The sequence below is a fragment of the Ursus americanus genome, chromosome X (assembly GCF_024610735.1).
Source record: "Ursus americanus isolate L20-20 chromosome X, mUrsAme1.1.p, whole genome shotgun sequence".
In the NCBI taxonomy this organism is placed as follows: Eukaryota; Metazoa; Chordata; class Mammalia; order Carnivora; family Ursidae; genus Ursus; species Ursus americanus.
Window position 1 is genome coordinate 43,468,135 of NC_142164.1, and position 21,407 is coordinate 43,489,541.

A 21,407-nucleotide genomic window follows, 5' to 3' on the forward strand; every position below is an offset into this window, starting at 1 on the left:
GTGTTCTCCTCTAGGATTTTAATGGTTTCAGGTCTCACATTTAGGTCTTTAATCCATTTTGAATTTATTTTTGTATATGGTGTAAGAAAGTGGTCCAGTTTCATTCTTTTGCATGTTGCTGTCTAGTTTTCCCAACACCATTTGTTGAAGAGCCTGTCTTTCCCACTGGATATTCCTTTTTTAAAAAAAGATTTTATTTATTTATTTGAGAGAGAGAGAGAGAAAGAGGGAGGGCGTGAGTTGGGGGAAGGGCAAAGGGAGAGGGAGAAGGAGGCACTCTGCTGAGCAGGAGCCTGACACTGGGCTCCATCACAGGACCCCAGCCAGGATCATGATCTGAGCAGAAGACAGATGCTTAACCGACTGAGCCACCCAGATGCCCCTCCCATTAGATATTCTTTCCTGCTTTGTCAAAGATTAATTGACCTTAAAGTTGTGGGTTCACTTCTGGATTTTCTACTCTGTTCCATTCTATCATCTCCTTTCGATTCCTTCTTAGAGTTTTTTAATCTCTCTGTTTACATTACCCATCTGTCTTGCATGTTGTCCACTTTTTCCATTAGAGTCCTTAACATATTAATCATACTTATTTTAAATTCCCAATATGATAATTCCAACATCCCTGCTAAATCTGAGTCTGCTTCTGAAGCTTGCTCGGTCTTTTCAAACTGCGTTTCTATATTTTATTATGCCTTGTACTTTGTCGAAAGCTAGATATGATGTTCTGGATAAATGGAGCTGTGGGAAATAAGCCTTCAGTGAGAGGTTTTATGTTTATCTGGATAGGCATAGGCTCTGTTTACTGTTTGCTGTTCCTATAGTTTTCAGAGGCTGAAATTGCCAAAAACATCTTTGTTTTTGTCTCCCCTATTGTACTTGGGCTTCCCTAGAGGCTTCTCTTAAATAAAATCTAAGACATGCAGTCCTTTCAGTTGTAGTCCTCTATAATTATACAAGAGCCTTATTGATGTAGTGGTAAGAGGTGGGGTGAGGCTAAGCATTCTATAGTTCTCTGATTTGGTCAGAGTTTAGTGAGGCTGTGATCCTGGGCTGTGACCTACACAAGGGCTTCTCAGTTTTTGCCTGTTAGGAGAGATGGGAAGGCCAGAGGTGGCTGGAGTTCAGTATTTTCCTTCCTTCCCATGAAAGGCTAGAGGGTATTTCCCGCCTGCATGTCAAATACTAAGGGGTGCTGGAGTTGGGTATTTCCTTTCCCTCAGGTCAGTTAAGTTCCAGTAAAACCACAACGGACTCTGGTAAAATAGTTTCCCTTGAGGGGAGCATTTGTTAAGAAGAATAGAGTGCTCTGAATACATTTCAAAGTGGCTCCTTTTCTCTTCCCCTGCCAGAAGTGTGAGGAGACTTTTCTCTCATCTTCACTGTGGGAACTTGGTAGATCATCTGTAGGTAAACTCATGAAAGTTTTGGGGCCCCTTCCTAAGTTTGGGCACTCCTTGGGTTGTTCATTCTCAGACTCGTCCACGCTAAGCTTCTGTCAATTTGTCAATTAAAATTTGTGCTTTCCTTTGTCAGTACTGGTTCTAGCAGTGGTTTTCTCCTGTGTTCTGCTCTGGCGAGCTCTGATCCTCTGTATCTGTCTGTATGTTTCTCCAAACTTTGGGGGGCAACAGTTTGTCTTGTGACCTCAATTGTCTGCTTGATCTAGGAAAAGTTGTTGATTTTCAGTTTGTTCAGCTCTTTTCTTGTTGTGAGAACCAAAACGACAACTTCCAAGCTCTTTATATGCCAGACTGGAACTCAAAGAATATGCATTTTGGCTTATGCTAATAAACCAAAAGGAGAGATCTTGACTGTTTTTAGAGTTTTAGAAAAGATACAAATGCAGCCTTTGCAGGCAGGGTGCCATAAAATACCACTGTATGCCAACGAACTGAAATTTGAATAAAAACTTTTTTAAAAAGGAAGTGATAGAAATAAGAAAAACCATAACAGAAATGAAAATAAAAAAAATTAAAAATTAAAATATTGTGGGGACATGATACAGGGTATCCCCACCTCCCAGAACCCCATACGTTATATAAGGTGGACAGGTCCAAGCATGCTTTGTGACTGTTACACACGTCACTCAAAGCAAACTCAGGGTCTCTTTTTCAAAATGGCTCCTGAAATGAGTTATTGAATTTTCCTCAGTCCTGCCCATGATTACAGGAGTTATCATGCTATTAAACTTCTGTTTTTTTTCTCTCCTACTAATCTGTCTTCAAAAAAAAAAAAAAAAAGAAAGAAACAAAATGGGTCCTGAAACAAAGTGAGTCATAGTCAGAGAAGGTAATTGAGTAGATACTTTTGAGCTCTACTGAAGTTCAGAGAAGACAGGTATACTTTTCAAGGCTCCACAGCCTGGAAAGAGGCATTACAGGGATTGTGATACTGATTTTTCTCACCCTCTGCTACCACATTGTCTTCCCCACAGACAGTCACCTTCCAGGGCTGAGTCCAGTTTGTGTCAACTTATTTGATATGGAAACAGTGCTAGAATCTTGGTTTAAGAGGACAGGTACACCAAGTAGGCAGTTGTATGGATAACTTGGAGGCTGAACGCAGAGGTGTGAAAATGGAGTATTGATGCAGGTTGCCAGTGTCTGGCACATAGAGGTTGCTCATAAATAAGTAGTGAAGGATAAATGAATGCAATATTGATTTTGGAATGATCAGCCTCCGACATTGATCATACATCCTTCCAAACTTTTCCTAGTGTATGAGATGGAGGCTCATTTCATACTTCTTGTTTTAGAACCTGCTTTGTAAAAGTTAATTTTTAAAATTTTTGTTTTGCTTTGACAATGTAAACTATGGACTTTGCCTGATAATGGGTGTATCAGTGTAGGTTCATTGATTATAACAAATGTAGCACTCTGAGGCAGGATGTTGATAGTGGGGGAAGAGTGGGAGTATGGGAGCAAGCGGTATATGGGAAATCTCCGTACTTTCTGCTCATTTTTACCTTGAATCTAAAACTGTTCTACAAAATAAGGTCTACTTAAACTAATGTTTTTTGCTTTGATTTTCTCTCCTTGCTAAAAAGATACGCCGGAGAAAATTTAGAAAGTAGAGGTCTTTCACCATCTAGCGACAAGAACTGGAACTGCAACTTGAACCTCACAGTTATTAAGAGGGGATGAGGGAGGACCAGGGGTTTCTTAAACCCACCAGATAGACCTTTCTAGATGTGAAACGTGACACAACACCCAGTGCTGTCACTGCTGTCTCTGAGCCTTGTGACAGCTTTCTGATCAGCAACATTTGGGATGATGCTATACATGATTTCTAATCTGCCTTTTTCCGCCCCAACTCACCATTAGTTGCAGAGGTATTTTCAGAATAAGTAAGTCTCTCTACAGCAATTCTGCAAATACATTTAAGAGCAGATTTCCACCGCCCATTTAAAAATATTATTTTTCTTATAATTACATAAGTGGTAAATCCTGGTTGTAGGCAAATTCAAACAACATGGAAAAATATAACTTCTATACTTCCCCACAGCCCTGGTGGTATCCATTTCTGTAGTTTGGTATATGTTTGGCCAGATACATTTAGGTGAATATTATATCAATATCAACATACCATCCGTTATTAACATAATATCACTTTATTAATATATAAGTGTTAATATTGATATAATTTATATTAATATATTAATACCAGTACTAATGTCTAAATTACACATTATTTGAACAGACATATTTTTATTTATTTATTTATTTTTAAAGATTTATTATTTATTTGAGAGAGAGAGACAGAGACAGAGAGAGTGCATGTGAGTGTGCACACACAAGTCGGGGGAGGGACACAGGGAGAGGAAGAGACTCTCAAGCGGACTCCCCGCTGAGTGAGGAGTCAGACTCATGACCCATGAGATCATGACCTGAGCTGAGGTCAAGAGGCAGATGCTCAACCGACTGAGCACCCAGGTGCCCCTATTTGAAGAGATTTAAAGCAGGGTCTTTTGTAGGAGAGCATCCTTCACAGCCAGCTCTTTGAAAATACTGAATGGAGAGTGTTTGCTCATTGTCCTGGCAATGCAGAAGAGTCAGAAAAACTAAAGGCTGAGCGTTCCTCAACTTCATCTGAACTGTTAAAACTTGAATCCTCTATTTTCATTACTAGGCCATCCTTTTGCATCATTAATATAAACCGGCTTATGTCTCTCCTTCCAATAAGTAGACAAACATACCAAACATCCTCTACAAATCAGTTCCACCAAGCTCCACCCTCTCTTCTTTCTTCTCATTTTCACAAGCAACAGACTTCTGAAAGGGAAGAATGTAGTCACTGTCTCTACTTCCCAATCTCCCTATCATTCCTCAACCCACCCTTGTTTACTGCCTCTCCTTTCTGCTGAATCTGCACTCGAGGAGGTTACCGATGGCAACAATGTTATAAAACCGAAAGGGGTTCCTTTCAGCCTTTATCTATAGTGTGAGCCCATATTTATTTTTTATCATTTCTGATGAAAACAGTAAATGCCCTTTGTTTTTATTGTTGTTGTTGAAAAAAATTGCACACTTACAGAAAAGTTGTGGGTATAAAACAAGGAATCCCCCTGCCCCCCACCTAGACCATATGAGAATAACCTGCCAACATTATGCTCCAAAGCTCCTAAATACTTTAGTGTGTATGTCTTACAGATAAGAATATTCTCCTAGATAACCATCAAAATCAGGAAATTATCATTAATAATATTTACCACAAGCTAATCTTCAGACCCTGTTGTCCTAATAAAATCCTCCGTAGCAAAAGGATCCAGGACAGAATCTTGTACTGTAGACAGTTGTCATGTCTCTTTCGTTCTCTATAGTCTAAAAAAATTCCTCAATTTGCCTTGACTTTAAGGACCTTGACATTTTTGAAGACTGTGGGCCAGTTATTTTGTAGCCTTCATCTTGATTTGGGTACATCTGATGTTTGCTACTGATTATATGTAGTGATATTATAGAAATGATGCTGAGTTTTTCTCATTGCATCCCAGCGGGCAGGGCGTAATTTGGATTTTTCAATTAGTTAGATATTGTACTTCGATCATGCGATTAGTGTTGTCTTCCAACTTTGCTCACTGTAAAAATACTCTCTCTGCAATCAATAAGAATCTGATGCTACACAAATATCCTGTTCCTCATCAAGCTTTAAATTTATTTAAATTATTTATTTAAATTTATTTAATTCAATTTATTTATTTAAATTTATTTGTTAAATGTATTTATATCATGAACTCATGTTTTCTTGTGTAATTGAATTGGCTATAATATAGCCTACCGTTACGTGTTTTGATGCTCAAAATTGTTCCTCTTCAGGCTGATTTTTTGTGTGTGTGTCTTTGGATATCCTCTCAATCTTCTTTGAGCACTTCCTTATTATCTGGCACAAGATATCCCAGAGTCACTTTGTGTTTTCCCTGTCCCAGACCTGGAATTAAACATTTTTTCAAGAAGCCCTGGTTCCTTTTAGTGAGTGAAAGTATTTAGAGCAAGATAAGCACTAGGTGGGCCCAACTACTATTGGAGTATTGCTGCTTCCATGTTCTCTTAGTGGACAGAGCTAGGGAACACACACGCACACTCACACACACATTTTTTACATGTACATTTTTTCCAAGTCTCTTTAAACACCTTGGAAATTATTGGTTCTCACTCATAATTTCAATATCAATTCAACACTACTGGGTTCACTCCACTTTTCTCCATTTTCATAATTGTAACTCCCTTCCCAACAGTGAGGAAACTGGCTCCCATTTTCCTTAATACCTTTACTTGTCTGACCAATCCTTCTTTATGCAATCACAATCACCTGGAAGTAGATACTTTCTCATTGCAGGCACCATCCCTTCTCCTATCCTGAAGGCCTCCTCACCTATACCTTGAACAGACCACTGCTGCTGTCCCCCACACCATGAAGGCCCCCTCCTCAAATTTCCTGGGCTCTGACAATCCAGGCCAGCCTGCTGCCTGCATGAAGGCCCTCCTCCTTTCTCCACTTGGGCTCTGAGCAATGGTGACTGACCATTGCAGTTTTCCTGAAAATTATCTCTGTGTTAGCGCTGAAATCCTTACTGGCTGGGAAATCCCTCCTCAGAATGGGAAAAGTTATGTTTTTGGCAACGTGTGCAAAAGACAGAAATACAAAATCTTTAAGGTGGCAAAAAGATTAGGGGATGAAAGGAACATTGTTTTTAGTGTCAATGGATGAGGCATCGAGCATCCATCTTCCATAGACCCTGGGGCTAGTTTTTCTCTGCTGCTGATGTTAGAAATTGTATTTTGTGCTTCATGATAATGGATCATTTCCTGTTGCTGCACTCCAAGTGCTTAAGTGTGCGTCGTAATAGTGAGTGAGAACATTGGTCTTTCACTTGGCTGGTAGATTAACCATTGTGCTTTTAATCAAAATAGTACTATTTTAATTGTTAACATTGTGAATATAGTGACCTTGTTTTCTAAGAATTCAGATAATGAAAATGGGAACAATTGAAATACCACAGGCAGCATGACCAAGACATCACTAAAAAAGAAGACTAAATGATTGCCATTTTAATGACAGATCAAAGAACATATAAAACTGGTCTAAGAAGGTAAACACTAAAACAGAACATCCTGCAAAATATGCAGAAAAGAATTTGGAATAGAGCATGGTGGAGAAGGTGATATGAAAGTACACACAGAGACTGAATCTCATAATTACAGAATGACACAGGGTTTTCTAAATCAATCTTTTTTTTGCATTCCATTAAAAGACACCATACTCAGTCAGAAACAATGACGGCTGAATTAGCTGGGATATACCGAACAAGGGAAATTGCATTACCTTACAGATCTCTCAACAGCTCTAGGAAAGCAAGTAAAATTATATTTTATGATCTAGAGGATATAACTAAAATGTCCTGTGGATGAACAAAAGGGGAAATTTTGACAAATTTGATAACAAGTGTGAAGGGTTCTTATAGCGTGGAACCAATTCTGTTAGATCTTCCAAACAGTCATGCTTTCTACAGTTATTAAGTGATGCCTCAAATCCTGACCAAAAAAAAACAAACAAAATCTTAACTATACAGAATACACTGATGGCAACCAGAGGGGAGAGGGAGGGTGAGTGGGTAAAATATGTGAAGGGGATTAAGGAGTGCACTTGTGGTGATGAGCACTGGGTGATGTATGGAAGTGTTGAATCACTATATTGTACACCTGAAACTAATATACCACTATGTTAAAAAATAAAATTAAATAAAAATTTAAAAAACCCCAGTTCCCTTAGTTCTTAGGTATTTTGGTTTGAAAAATGGAAATTCTACTAGCTTTTCTTATTTCTGTAAAGATTTAAATGTAACCACAGAAAAGATAGAGCAAAAGATTTTATACCTTCTCTAAATTCCAACTAGATTTTATTCACCTAGGTGCACTTTTGGAGATAGTACAAATGTAAATTTTGGTAAATTGAACTCAGTCTATAAACTTCCTACCAAACAAGAAGATCTTACCTGTTAAATATGGTGTACTAGTTGCACACGACCCTGGTACAAAGAGGTGTGATTTACTTACCTGTGGCATTGAGACTTTCATAATGAAAATTCTGATCATTTTTCAGTTTCCTCAAAGCAAACAGTGTTCTCAATGAGATTTTTGACTCTATGAAAATAGAAGGAGATAGCTTTCTTAGGCATGTACCTATGAGATAGCCATCACTGTTGCTGGCCATAGAAAATACATTAAAATATTGGCCAGACGTAAAATCATATTTTCAAAGTGTAATAGAAGAAGAGTGTTTTGGGGCACCTGAATGGCTCAGCTGGTTAAGCGTCTGCCTTTGGCTCAGGTCATGTTCCCAGGATCTGGGAATCCAGCCCCGGGCTCTCTGCTTGGCAGGGAGCCTGCTTCTCCCTCTCCCTCTGCCTGCCGCTCCCCCTGCTTGTGCTCTCTCTCTGTCAAATGAAGAAATAAAAATCTTTAAATTAAAAAAAAGAAGAATGCCTTTCTGTAATTTGGAGATACATTGAAAATATGAATGGAGAAAAGGATTAGACTAAAAAGAAATTCACATGCTATTTCTCCAAAATCATTCTGATGATCTTGAAGAGACCATAAGGAGTGGAGAAAAGGATAAACTGACTGCACCTGAGTTGTTCAATGTTATGTGTGACTTTGTGACAATTCACGCAGAAAAAAAAAATTTTTCTTTTGGAAATAAGACTTTCAGAACCACCCCCCTGGCCCCTCCCAGCAACACTGTGACCAGAAAAGATCATCAAGTTAAACAGAACTTACTCAGTTTTGTTACTAAAACTGTATTTATTTGGAATCCAACTTCAGTTCCACAAATTCAGATAATCCCTGTGCTTTAAAACCATTTTCCTGATAGGCATTACTTAGTGCTGGGCCTTGCAGATTTGATTTATTCTTCTCCTGGACAGAAGGCCTCTGCCAAAACCATGTTACATCAGATCACTGGTCAGACCAAGAAGCATCAGAACTTGATCCCCCCTCTTCGTAATTATTGGGGCAGGAGGTACTGGAGCATCTCTGTATGTCCTGTGCCTGGCGCTGTTCAATCCAGATGTCAGTTGGGATAGGGAGAATAACCCAGAACCCTGGAACAAACTGGGTCCCAGGGATCAGTACAAGTTCTACTCAGTGAATGTAGATTACAGCAAGGCGAAGAAAGAAGGTCCAGACTTTTAAACGAAATGTTTCACTATAAAGCTGCTTGGAACGAAGGTCTTCCAGAAGCCATATGTACAATTTTCCACTTATCCAGGAAATATTTCCCCTTTAAATGAACAAAATCATGTTGGTGTATTGTGTTGGGGTTTACCCTGATTAATAAATATCTGAAACATGAAAAAAAATAAAACCATTTTCCCTGAGAAAGATTTAACTTATGATGACAGTGAATATGATATGCAGTATTTAAAAATAATGGATATTTTAGAAATGGATAGCCTATATGAGTAATTTATGGATGAAAAGGACCTTATTGACAAACAGCGGGTCCCCCAAAACAATGTGATATAAAATGGATGGACATTTTTAGAGAGCTGGAAATAAATTCCTACAAGCCTAAAAACCCTGTGCTGCTAGTAAGTAAAATCCCCCAAATTAAATGATCAAATGATTTTTCAGGGAGAACATTTAGCTTGATGTTATAACATTGTACTGACATGAGGAGTTAGTCTAATGTGGCTTGATAAGAACAGAGCTGCAAGGCAAAGTGGATTTTATGTTTGACTTGTATTTAGCAAAAAAGGTTTTATTGAAATATAATTCTACATATCAAAATATTCTTTGTTGTGTGTAAACTTTATTAAAGTGTAAATAAACATCAGTGTTTTTTTCAGAATATTCAGAGTCATGCAACCATCACAACTATCTAGTTTTAGAACATTTGCATCACCCTACGTAGAAACCCTTTACCCATCCCTATCCCCCCTTCCCCCAGCCCACGGAAACCACTAACCCAATGTCTTTAGATAATTGCCTATTCTGGACATTTCATATAAACGGAATCATGCAATATGTGATCTTTTGTGACATGATTAATTCACTTAGCATGATGTTTACAATGTTCATCCTTGTTGTAGCATGTATCAGTTCTTTAATCCTTTTTATTGCCAATTAATACTCCATTGTGTGGCTATATCACATTTTATTTATCCACTCACTAGTTGATGGAAATTTGGTGGTTTCTACGTTTTGGCTATTATTAGTAATGCTACTTTAAATAAGTTTCAAATATTTAGTGCACTTGATCTTAGCCAAAAAGCTGAGAAGCGATTAAATATTTATTTTAAATATCCTGCTTAAGTATCCTATTTTGTGTTAACAAATGTTTCCATTTCTCTTAGGAGTAGAATTGCTGCACATATGGTAATTCTATGCTCAAGATTTTGAGGAGCTGCCAAACTGTTTTCCAAAGAGGCTGGACTTTTATTTTATGTTCCTGACAGCAGTGCATGATCATGGATCCGATTTCTCCACACCCTCTTCAACACTTGTTATTGTCTGCTTTTCTGATTATAGACATGCCAGTGGAAATAAAGTGGTATCTCATTGTGGTTTTGTTTGCATTTCTGTCATAACTAATAATGTTGAGTATTATTTCATGTACTTGTTGGTAATTTGTATATCTTCTTTGGGGAGAGTGTCTATTCAAATCCTTTGACCACTTTTAAATTAGAATATTTGTCTTTTTATTGTTGAGAGCAAAAGGTCTTTATATATCCTGGATATAAGTCCAAGTCTCTTATAAGATATGTGGTTTGGAAATATTTTACCCATTCTGGGAGTTGGGTTTTCATTTTCTTGATGTCTTTTGCAAAGAAATTTTTAAATTTTGATGAAGTCCTCTTTAGCTATTTTTCTTTTGTCATTTGTACTTTTGGTGTCATATTAAGAAAACATTGCCTAAAAACAAGGATGCAAAGATTTCTCTCATGTTTTCTTTGAAGAGTTTTATATTTTTAGCTTTATAAATTTAGGTCTATATTCAATTTTGAATTAATTTTTGCATATGGCTTCAGGTAGGAGTCCAACTGCATTCTTTTACCTATGGAGATCCAGTTATTTCAACATTATTTGTTGAAGAGACTTTCTTTTCCCCATTGTGTGGTCTTTAATCGTCTTCTAAGTTGATTGTATTCAGTTTTTCCACTACATAATATAAAAGAAGTGTGTCCTAGAGACTTCAGATCATTCAGACAAGTATTATGGAAAATGAACAGAAAGGACAAAAATATCTAACTGTATCATGGAACAGAAAGAACATGTCATTGTTACTTTTTAATTAAATATTGGTAATATCTGTTTAATTCATCTTATTAAATGCATGTTCTTATTTTCAAAAGTCTTACATTTATGTATTTTAATAGTACACCATAAAGAAGCACTTCTGGTAAGAAACCCTATTAGGGTAAGGACCTTTGAAAATCTACTCCTTTTATACAAACAATGAGAATGCTGACTGAAAAACTTACCAAAATCAATATTTCCAGAACTTTGGAAATTAACAAAAGTCTGTAACAATTCAAGGAGCCAAGAAAATCAGTCACATCTAAGTAAGAACTGTGAACTTTGTGGCATTTTATTTTGCTATTACTATTTGACCAGTCTTGCAGCTTCCTGAAAAATCAAGCTGCATTCAAAATGCTTGTCTTTATTGGACCTGACTTAGCTTGCTCAGTGAGAAAAACCTTATCCCCAGAGTATCTGTCAAATACATCCATGGTAATAGTGTAGTATCACAGCTTTCCAAGGAGGTGGTGCCTTTTAGGACAAACAGGAGTCTCCTTAAAAAAAACTTGAGAGGAAAATCATGTATTGTGGCATTTGTAGGGGGCTTTGACAAGCTCACACATATTCTAAAGGAATTAGAATGCCACGTATAGGTATAGGGCTGTGTAAATGCCCAAGACAGATCTGAGAAAGCTGTATTTTATTACCTCTGGCTGATCATGAGGTTTTGCGCAAACAGAAAGTGAAGGAAAAACTAGTTTAGCAAACTGCCTTCTGGAGGAGTGAAGGCATGCTTCATCACACACACACACACACACACACACACACAGAGCACCTTGGCAAAGACTGGGAGATTCACAGGTGTAAGCCATTTAAGGAAATCTCTGTCCAATCATTAGATGTCCATTAAGCTTACCTACCAAAGACTTTAGTGGTGGCACATGACAAAGAATACAGACATTAGAGAATTAGTTTGGAAAGTCATTCAAAAAACAAACTTTATCAATAGCAGTAGCAGCAACAATAAACAACTATTAACGACAACAAAAAGAAAACTCTGGGGAGGGGAGCAAATGTGATTTCCCAAGTTGCCACATTGTCAAAAACATTCAGTTTTCAAAAAAATTATGCAACATGAGACGAACAAGTTAAATATGATTTACACAGGAAAAAAAAAGCAATCAATAGAAACTATCCCAAATTAAACCCAGACATTGGACTTACTAGGAAAAGACTTTAAATCAGCTATTATAAATGTGTTCAAAGAACTGAAGGAAAATATGTCTAAAGAACCAAAAGGAAATATGGAAACAATATCTTGTAAGATATAGAATATAAATAAAGAGATTGACATTTTAGAAAACAACCAAATAGAAATTTTGAAGTTGAAAAACACAGTAACTTAAAGAAAAAATATGTTAGAGGAGTTCAGCTACAGAAATGAGCTGGCAGAAGAAAGAATCTGTTGAATTAAAGATAGGTTAATTGGGATTCTCCAGTGTGAGGAACATGAAGAAAAGAGGAATGATGAAAAAATCAACAGAGCCTCAAGACACTTATGGGACACAGTCAATTGTACCAACAGCTACATAATGAGCGTCCCAGAAGGAGAGAAGACAAAGGGGTAGAAAGAATAGTTAAGGAAATAATGGCTCCAAACTTCCTGAATTCGATGGAAACCATCAATATGAACATCCAAGAAGTTCACAAAATTCCAAGTAGGGTAAACCACCTAGATACGCACACCTAGATACATCATAGACACTTTCAAAAACCCAAAACAAAGAGAGAATCTTGAAAGTACCAAGAAGAAAGTGATGCATCACGTAAGGTGATCCTTAATAAGAGTAACTGTTGACTTCTTATCAGAAAGCACGGAAGTCAGACATAGTATGACATAGTCAAAGTGCTGAAAGAAAGACTATGAACCAAGAATTTGATATCCAGGAAAACTGTCCTTCAAAAATAAAGAAGAAATCAAGGTATCCTTAGGTAAATACAAAAGGAGAGAATTCATTCCTAACAGACCTGCCCTGTGAGAAAACAAAGGAACTCCTTTGGGGTGAAATAAAAGAATACCACACAGTAACTAAAACCCACACACACACAAAATAAAGAGAACCAGTAAAGGTAACTGCATAGATAAATATGAAAGTATAAACGTATTTTTATTTATGACTCTTTTCTTCTCCTTTTTTTTTTTTAAAGATTTTATTTATTTATTCGACAGAGATAGAGACAGCCAGCGAGAGAGGGAACACAAGCAGGGGGAGTGGGAGAGGAAGAAGCAGGCTCACAGCGGAGGAGCCCGATGTGGGGCTCGATGTGGGGCTCGATGTGGGGCTCGATGTGGGGCTCGATGTGGGGCTCGATGCAGGGCTCGATCCCATAACGCCAGGATCACACCCTGAGCCGAAGGCAGACGCTTAACCGCTGTGCCACCCAGGCGCCCCTCTTCACCTTTTTTTTTTTAAACAAAGGGTCTCACATATTTATTACTCAACAACCAACTGGCACAGAAGTACAGTAACAGAAAAATCATTTCCCCGATAAAACATGTCATCGTTCAAGTAGTAGTGATGTTACAAAGTGATAGGATATGAGCATGTGACCTTCATACAGCATAAATATATGTGCCATCTCACGTGTGATCTCTTATCGACCCAGCATAGTTCTTCTCCAATGCCTCCTCTTGGAGTAGTGCCTGATTTTATGACCATTTTTCAGCTGAATCCACTGGGGAATGGGACAATTCTGCTTTTGTTTCTTGGCCAGGAACTGCTTGATCCTGAAAGTCTTGTGGGAACACATGGCAGGAACAGTCGACCACATATACCACAATGGTGGAGAAAAGGAGAGAGCCTCTCCTGTTTGATTTAAAACTCTATATAGAATATATACTCCCTAACCTGGCATTTAAGTAATTAGCATAGTAACTGCAATATATATTTTATAAATTTCACTCATATCTTACAGTAGTATTCTTTTTTCCAGACTGACATATGTAAAATTAATCTATCAATCCACAGGAATGTTACTAGTTTTCTATAAAAATACATAATAAAGAAAAATATACCTTGTGATAAAGTAAATAAAAATTGTAATTTTATTTAATATAATAAAAAATCTAAAATTAGAAAAAGAAAGAAAAGAGAAAAGGAGGTTGGAGATCTGGAGAGGTATTGTTTAAGGGCGCAAACTTGGAACTAGTAGATAAATAAGTTCTGGAGAGGTAATCCACAGCATTGTGATTATAACCAACAATACTGTACTATAAACTTCAAAGCTGCTAAGAAACTAGTCTTAATTGTTCCCACCACAAAAAAAGAAATGATAATTATGCAACACGATTGAGGTTTTAGCTAATGCTATGGCGGGAATCATATTGCAATATATAAATGCATCAAATCAACATGTTATACACCTTAAGCTTACACAATGTCAATTACATTTCAATTTTAAAAAGAAAGGGGAAAACTTCTAAAGCCAATAATCTAAGTTCCAAATTTAAGAAACTAGAAAAAGAAAGAGTAAAATAAACCTAAGGTAAGCATAAGGGGGAAAGTAATAAAGATAAGAGCAGTAATTGATCAAATTGAAAGCAAGAAAACCCTAGAGAAGTTCAAGCAAACAGAGGTTGGTTCTAACAAAATTCAATAAAATTGATAAACTTCTAGCAAGACTGACAAAGATAAGAGAACACACAAATCACCAATCAGAAATGGAAGTGGGATATCACTGCAGATATCCCCTATTTATTGCAGTCAGTAAAAGGATAAAAAAATAGAAATACTACAAATAACTCTATACAAATAAATATGACAATTTAGATGAAACAGACTGATTCCTTAAAAAACACCAACTATCATAACACAACCAAAAGGAAACAGGCAATCTGAATAATTCTATAACCATGTAAGAAAATGAATTCATAATTTAAAAGCTTTCAAAATGGAAATCTCGAGGTCCGGATGGTTTCCTTGTAGAATTCTACCCAAACACTTGAAGAATTAACACCAACTTTACATAATATTTCCTAGAAAATAGAAAAGGAGGGCACACTTCCTAAGTCATTTTATGAGACCAGTGTTAATCCAATTTTTAAAAAAAACCAGAAAAAGGCACAGTGAAATTATAGAAACTTTCAGCTCAGTATCTCTCATAAACAGAGATCCAAACATCCTTAACAAAATATTAGTAAACCTAATCCAAAAATGTATTAAAAATTATATATCATGGTGAAGTGAGCTTCATTCTGCGTATGCAAACCTTGTTCAACTTTTCAAAAATCAATCACTAAAATCCACCATATCAGCAGGCCAAATAATAAAATCATATGATTATATCAATTCATGTACAAAAAGCAATTGTCAATATCAAACACCCATTCATAACAATAAACCTTAAAAAATTGAAATAAAGGGAAACTTCCTCAAGGAATAAAGGGTATTTAGAAAAAACTGCAATTAACATCATATTCAATGGTGGAAAACTGAATGCTTTTCTTCTAAGATCAGGAACAAGGCAAGGATGCCCAGTCTCACCTCTCTAATGCAATATAGTCCTGGGAGGTTTAGTCAATGCAGTAAGGCAAGAGAAAGAAATAAAAGCATACAGATTAGAAAGGAAGTAAAACATCTGTCCCTATTTGCAGATGACATGATTGTCTTGTAGAAAATCCCAAGGAATCTAGAACAAAACTCCTAGAACTATTAAATTAGTTGAGCAAGTTCCCAGAATACATAATCAATGCACAAAAATCACATACTAACAATGAACATGAAGAAACCAAACTTAAAAACACCATACCAGTTATAATCACTACAAAGAAAATAAAGTATTTAGGTATACAATTTTTTTTAAAAGATTTTATTTATTTATTTGACAGAGATAGAGACAGCCAGCGAGAGAGGAACACAAGCAGGGGGAGTGGGAGAGGAAGAAGCAGGCTCATAGCAGAAGAGCCTGATGTGGGGCTTGATCCCACAACGCTGGGATAACGCCCTGAGCCGAAGGCAGATGCTCAACCGCTGTGCCACCCAGGCGCCCCTAGCTATACAATTAGTAAACATGTACAGGATCCATATGATGAAAATTACAAAATACTGATAATTCAAAGTAGACCTAAACAAATGGAGGCATACTTTGTTCGTGGATTGGAAGATTCAACATAGTAAAGATGTCAGTTCTCCCGATATTAATCTACACGTTTAATATGATATGATAAAATGTCAGCAATGTTTTAATGGGCATAGACAAGCTTATTCTAAAATTTATACGGTGAGGCATAGGCCCTTGAAATACTTAAAATGATCTTGACAGGGAAGAAGAAAGTGGGAGTTCCACATGATATTAAGGCTTACTGTATAGCTACGGTAATCAAGACAGTGTGATATTAGTAGTGGGAAAGACCCATAGATCAACAGAATGAAGAACAGAACAAAGAACCCCTAAACAGACCCACACGAATATGCTCAACTGGTTTTTGACAAAGGCGCAGAAGTAATTCAATGGAGAAAAAATAGCCTTTTCAACAAATGGTCCTGGAGCAATTGGACATCATAAGAAAAAAATGAACCTTGACCTAAACCTCACACTTCATATTAAAAATTAACTGAAAATGTATCATGGACATTAAATCTAAAACTAAAAAACGTTTGGAAAAATAGAAGTAAAATTTTGTATCAACGTCTAGGCAAAAAATTCACCAAATTCACTTTACAGCAAAAGGATGATCTATATAAGGAAAAATTTTAAAAACTGGGCGTTATCAAACTTAACAACTTTTGTTCAATAAAAGACCACATAAAAAGGATGAAAAGAAAGTTACAGAGTGGGAGAAAGTATTTGGACAACATACGTCTAACAAGGAATAATATCTAAAATACATAAAAATACTCAAAATTTAAATAAAAGCACACAATCCAATTAGAAAATGAGCAAAAAATGTGAACAGACATGTCACTGAAAAATACATGCAAATGGTGTGCAAACAGGAAGATTCTTAACATCATTAAACATCAGGGAAATGTAAGTTAAAGTCACTCTGCGTCATTACTACATATTTATCAGAATGGCTAAAATAAAAAAAAAGTAGTGACAACACCTATGCTGGCAAGGATGTAGAGAAACTCAATCATTCATATATTGCTGGTGTGGAACTGGTACAGGCACACTGGAAAACAGTTGAGCGGTTTTTTTTATAAAACTAAATAGGTAATTGCAATACATTGCCATACCATTCGGCAATTGTACTCTCGGGCATCTTGGGTATCTCAGAGAAAAGGAAACTTATGTTCGCACAAAAACTTGTATACTAAAATTCATAGAAGCTTTATTTATCTTAGCCAAAACGTGGAATTAGCCCAGATGTTCTTAAACAGGTGAATAAACAATCTGTAGAAAATATACATTACAGAATTCTACTGAGTAATAAAAGGGTATGAACTATTAATGCATGCAACAACTTGGAGGAAGTCCAGGTAATTATACTGAGTGAAAAAAGACAATCCCCGAAAAGTTACATACTATATGATACCACTCATATAAACATTTTGAAATGACAAAATTTTAGAAATGAAGGTTATCTCAGTGGTTGCCAGTTGTTAGTGATAAGGGTGTGGGGGTGGGAGGAGGTGGGTGGGGTTAAAGGGCAACAAGAGGGATCACTGTGGTTTTGGAACATTTACTATCTTGAATATAGTGGTGGATACACGAACGTACAGAGGTGATAAAATTGTATAGAAGTTAATACACACACACATACACACATAAATAAGTACAAGTAATATTGGGGAAATATGAAAAGATAGGTGAATTAATGTTCATATTTGGGTCAACATACTATACTATAGTTTTACAAAATGTTACCATTGGGGGAGTATGGGAAAAATGTAAGTGGAACGTCTCTGTTTTATTTTGCTACAACTGCATGGGAATCTATAATTACTTTAATTGAAATTTCAATTTAAAAAATTAGAGCTAGGTATTCTACTGAATGGGATAAGATACTTGCAAATGACATATGCAACAAGGGGCTAATATCCAAAATATATAAAGAACTTATACAACTCAACACCAAAAAACAATCCAATTAAAAAAATAGGCAGAGGATCTGAATAAACATTTTCTTCAAAGAAGACATACAGCTGACCAACAGACACATGAAAAGATGCTCAACATCACTCATCATCAGGAAAATGCAAATTAAAATCACAATGAGATATCACTTTACATCTATCAGAATGACTAAAATAAAAAGCACAAGAAATGACAAGTGTTGGTGAGAATGTGGAGAAACAGGAACCCTTGTGTACTAGTAGTGGGAATGCAAATTGGTGCAGCCACTGTGGAAAATAGTAACGACATTCCTCAAAAAATTAAGAATAGAATTGCCATATGGTACAGTAATGTACTGCTGGGTATATACCCAAAGAAAACAAAAACACTAATTTGAAAAGATATATGCAACCCTATGTTTATTGCAGCATGATTTACGATAGCAAAGATAGGGAAACAACCCAAGTATCCATCTATAGAAGAATGGATAAAGAAAAAGTGGTGTATATATACCATGGAAATTACTCAGCCATAAAAAAGGAATGAAATCTTACCATTTGCAACAGCATGGATGGACCTAGAGGGTATTATGCTAAGTGAAGTGAGTCAGTCAGGGAAAGACAAATAACATATGATTTCACTTGTATGTGGAATTTGAGGGAAAAAATGAGCAAAGGAAAATAGAAGAAAGAAACAAACCAAGAAATAGACGCTTAACTACAGACAACAAAGAGATAGTTACCAGAGGGGAGGGGGGGAGGGGGGATGGGGGAAATACATAGAGGGGATTAAGAGTACATTTAGAATGGTGAGCACTGAGAAATGTATAGAATTGTTGAATCTTTACGTTGTATACCTGAAACTAATATAACACTGATGTTAATTATACTTCAAATTAAGTATAACAAATTAAAAACAAATTAGAGCTGCTGGCTTCCACTTAGGGTAGAAAGTTGGAAAGAATGTACCTCTCACCCTTATGACAAAAGACAATCTGCAACTTCACAAGTTTTTTGAATCCATAGGGAACTAAGATTACAAGGCAAACATCAACCTAAAATCAGAAATAATTCAGACAGAGAAAGACAAACATCATATGATTTCACTCATATGTAGAATTTAAGAAACAAAACAAAGGAACATAGAAGGGAAGGAAAAATATAAAAACAGGGAGGGAGGCAAACCATAAGAGACTCTTAACTGTAAAGAACAAAGAGGGTTGCTGGAGGGAAGGTGGGTGGGGGGATGAGATAAATGGATGACGAGCATGAAGGAGGGCACGTGCTGGGGTGAGCACTGTGTGTTGTATGTGAGTGATGAAACTGATTTCGCTCCTGAAACCAGAGTCACGCTGTATGTTAAATAACTTGAAATTAAATGAAACAAATTCCGTCTATCTCTGGGTGGGGCCGTGGAGCCAATATCCAGACTTCCATCTGTCTCTTCCCTTGCCGAGCCCTCAGGTCTGAGACTCTCAGCTAACATCCCGAATCTGGCTACCGGGTGGCATCCATCTCCATTTTTCTTCCTAGGGAAAAGAGTATGTTTGGCAAAGGATAACAAATGTCTAGGGATGGTTTGTTTAATAGGATACCAGTCCTGTTTGGAAAACTCATTATGTATTGAAAAGCAGTTCCATTTGCTGTTGTCCCCACATCTTCATCCCTGTTCAGGGATCTCTCTCTTCCCTCATCAGTGTAGGTTGACATCACTGTGGAGTTTCCCTCCTAGTGGCCAAGGCGTTCGTTCACCCTCCATTACCCCACCGCTCTCCGGGCTGTCCAGTCCTTTTCCCACCCCCTGTCTGTCATCCCCTGTCTATGACACAGGGCACAGCTGTCCAGGCCCTGCTCTGACGCCCCAGCCTCTCTTGTCACCTGTCTGCCCTGTGTTGCCAGTTGCCAGCCCTTGCTGACTGCCAAGTCATACTATCACCACCTGGTGTTTCATGAGATTTAGATCCCCCCCGCGTAAATGTTTTTCCAGTCTTCTTGTAGACCCAGCAGTTTTTTCGGACAGGATTAGAATCATTCTGTACATAGGTACATAAGTTGAAATTTCAGAAAGGGTATTGTTTTTTTTCTTTTTCTTTTTTTCTTTTTTTTTGGTTCTTTACGTCTTTGTAGAGAAATTTGAATGAGGTGGTACGTTGGTGCCACCTCCTGACAGAAGCCTGAACTGCAGCTTGGACATCAGGGAGCCGGAGGGTGGGAGCGAGGGGCTGTGGCCCAAACCCACAAGACAGAGCTTTCTGGAAGTCTGGTGGAAAAGCAGCGTACCCAAGGTCCAGGGATACTGACTAACTCCTTCTTTGCTCAAGAGAAAGCTGTATATGAGAAGAAGAAAAAGATGATGTTCATTTTTATCTTTTGAGACTTCTAGATAAATAGCTGAGACCTGTATAAGCAAAAAGGGATCCTTTCCACTTACTATCTTTATAACCCACCTTTGCTCTTATTATGACCATCTTTCCATGTAAATGCATTTCTAAGATGACATTTTAAATTACTTTACAACAAAATTTTTTATCTTTATTTTATTTATTTATTTATTTATTTACATCCCCTGCGTGTTTCATCTTACGGAAGGCACAAAATTGAATTCACCAGTATCCTAGTGACAAAAATTTTGTTTTTATCTTTACCATTTTTTTCTGTTATAAACTATACTATACTTAGAAACTTTGCTGACATATATGTAAGTATCTTTGTGAGCATCTCTTTATTCAGTTCCTGAAATGATTCTTTCCAAACTATGAAATCTAGAAAATTGCATATTACGCAATATATTCAGAATACTACCACTAACGCGCATTGCTAACAAAATGGCATGAGCGTTTCCATTTTTCCACACTTTGAAAGAACATGTATGATTGCTAATCTGATAGGCAATAAATCACTTCTCGTCAGTGTTTTCATTATCATTGTTTTTGAATGTTTGACTAGAGTTCTATCCTATGGATGTCACATAACCAATTGTCACAACCCATGTTTTTTGGAATTCCGAGTGTTTCTTATATTCCTTATCATTACATTTCCCTCTGTTTCCTTCTGCCCCTTCATGGTGTTGCTTCCCATTTGGTCTTCCTTCCTGAATCCAGGCCCAGAGTGAAACTGAGAAAATATCGGGAGGGCAATCCATATAGCCAATACTTCACTGCCATCCTTAACTATGTCCTGAAGATAAACCTGTAACAGGGAAATGGTTGGTGCAAAGAGTGTGCACCTATGTAGCCCTGTGAGAAGTCCTGCCACACCGACACCTGGAAAGCCAGTTACAGTTCTGTCCCCCCAAAGTGGAGTCCCCTGAGAAAGGCCGCAGAGCGGAGAGGAAAGTAGTCACGTTAAGGTCATGTCACACAGGCCAGGCCCTGGACTCTGTCCTGGACCAACTCTCAAGCCACCACCACAGTCGGAAGATGTGGAAGTAATAAATCACACTTGGCACACAAGAGCAGCCCGCGGTGGCATGTGTGGGGGGAAGGTCACTGCTTGGAGGAGCCCAGGACATCAGCAGGCCCGAGATACAATGACAGTTTTATATAGATCCATTTTTATACAAAACACATGCATCAGGACCTTTTTTATTTTATTTTTATTATTTTATTTTTTT

General features: G+C 37.2%; 1 protein-coding gene and 1 pseudogene across 1 annotated transcript; one reads left to right on the top strand and one right to left on the bottom strand.

Annotated features, from left to right (window-relative positions):
• The first annotated feature begins 8,437 nt into the window (after positions 1 to 8,437).
• LOC123796748 (cytochrome c oxidase subunit FA4 pseudogene) lies at positions 8,438 to 8,733 on the top strand (annotated as a pseudogene).
• A 1,738-nt stretch (positions 8,734 to 10,471) lies between these two features.
• LOC123779642 (large ribosomal subunit protein eL39-like) lies at positions 10,472 to 13,568 on the bottom strand. The gene is made up of 2 exons (XM_087860069.1): positions 13,400 to 13,568; positions 10,472 to 10,551 (listed from the first exon to the last, which is right to left on the bottom strand). Exons 1-2 carry the CDS (start codon positions 13,566 to 13,568, stop codon positions 10,472 to 10,474), a joined length of 249 nt encoding a protein of 82 aa, XP_087716195.1.
• Positions 13,569 to 21,407: the final 7,839 nt, after the last annotated feature.

Excerpts from the sequence above, each read along its gene's own strand:
- LOC123779642 (XM_087860069.1), bottom strand. The coding sequence starts at position 13,568 with ATGTGGTCGACTGTTCCTGCCATGTGTTCCCACAAGACTTTCAGGATC. Across the intron at positions 10,552-13,399 it reads TTGGAGAAGAACTATGCTGG|GTAAAAGAATGCAGTTGGAC; the intron begins GTCGATAAGAGA and ends GGATCTCCATAG.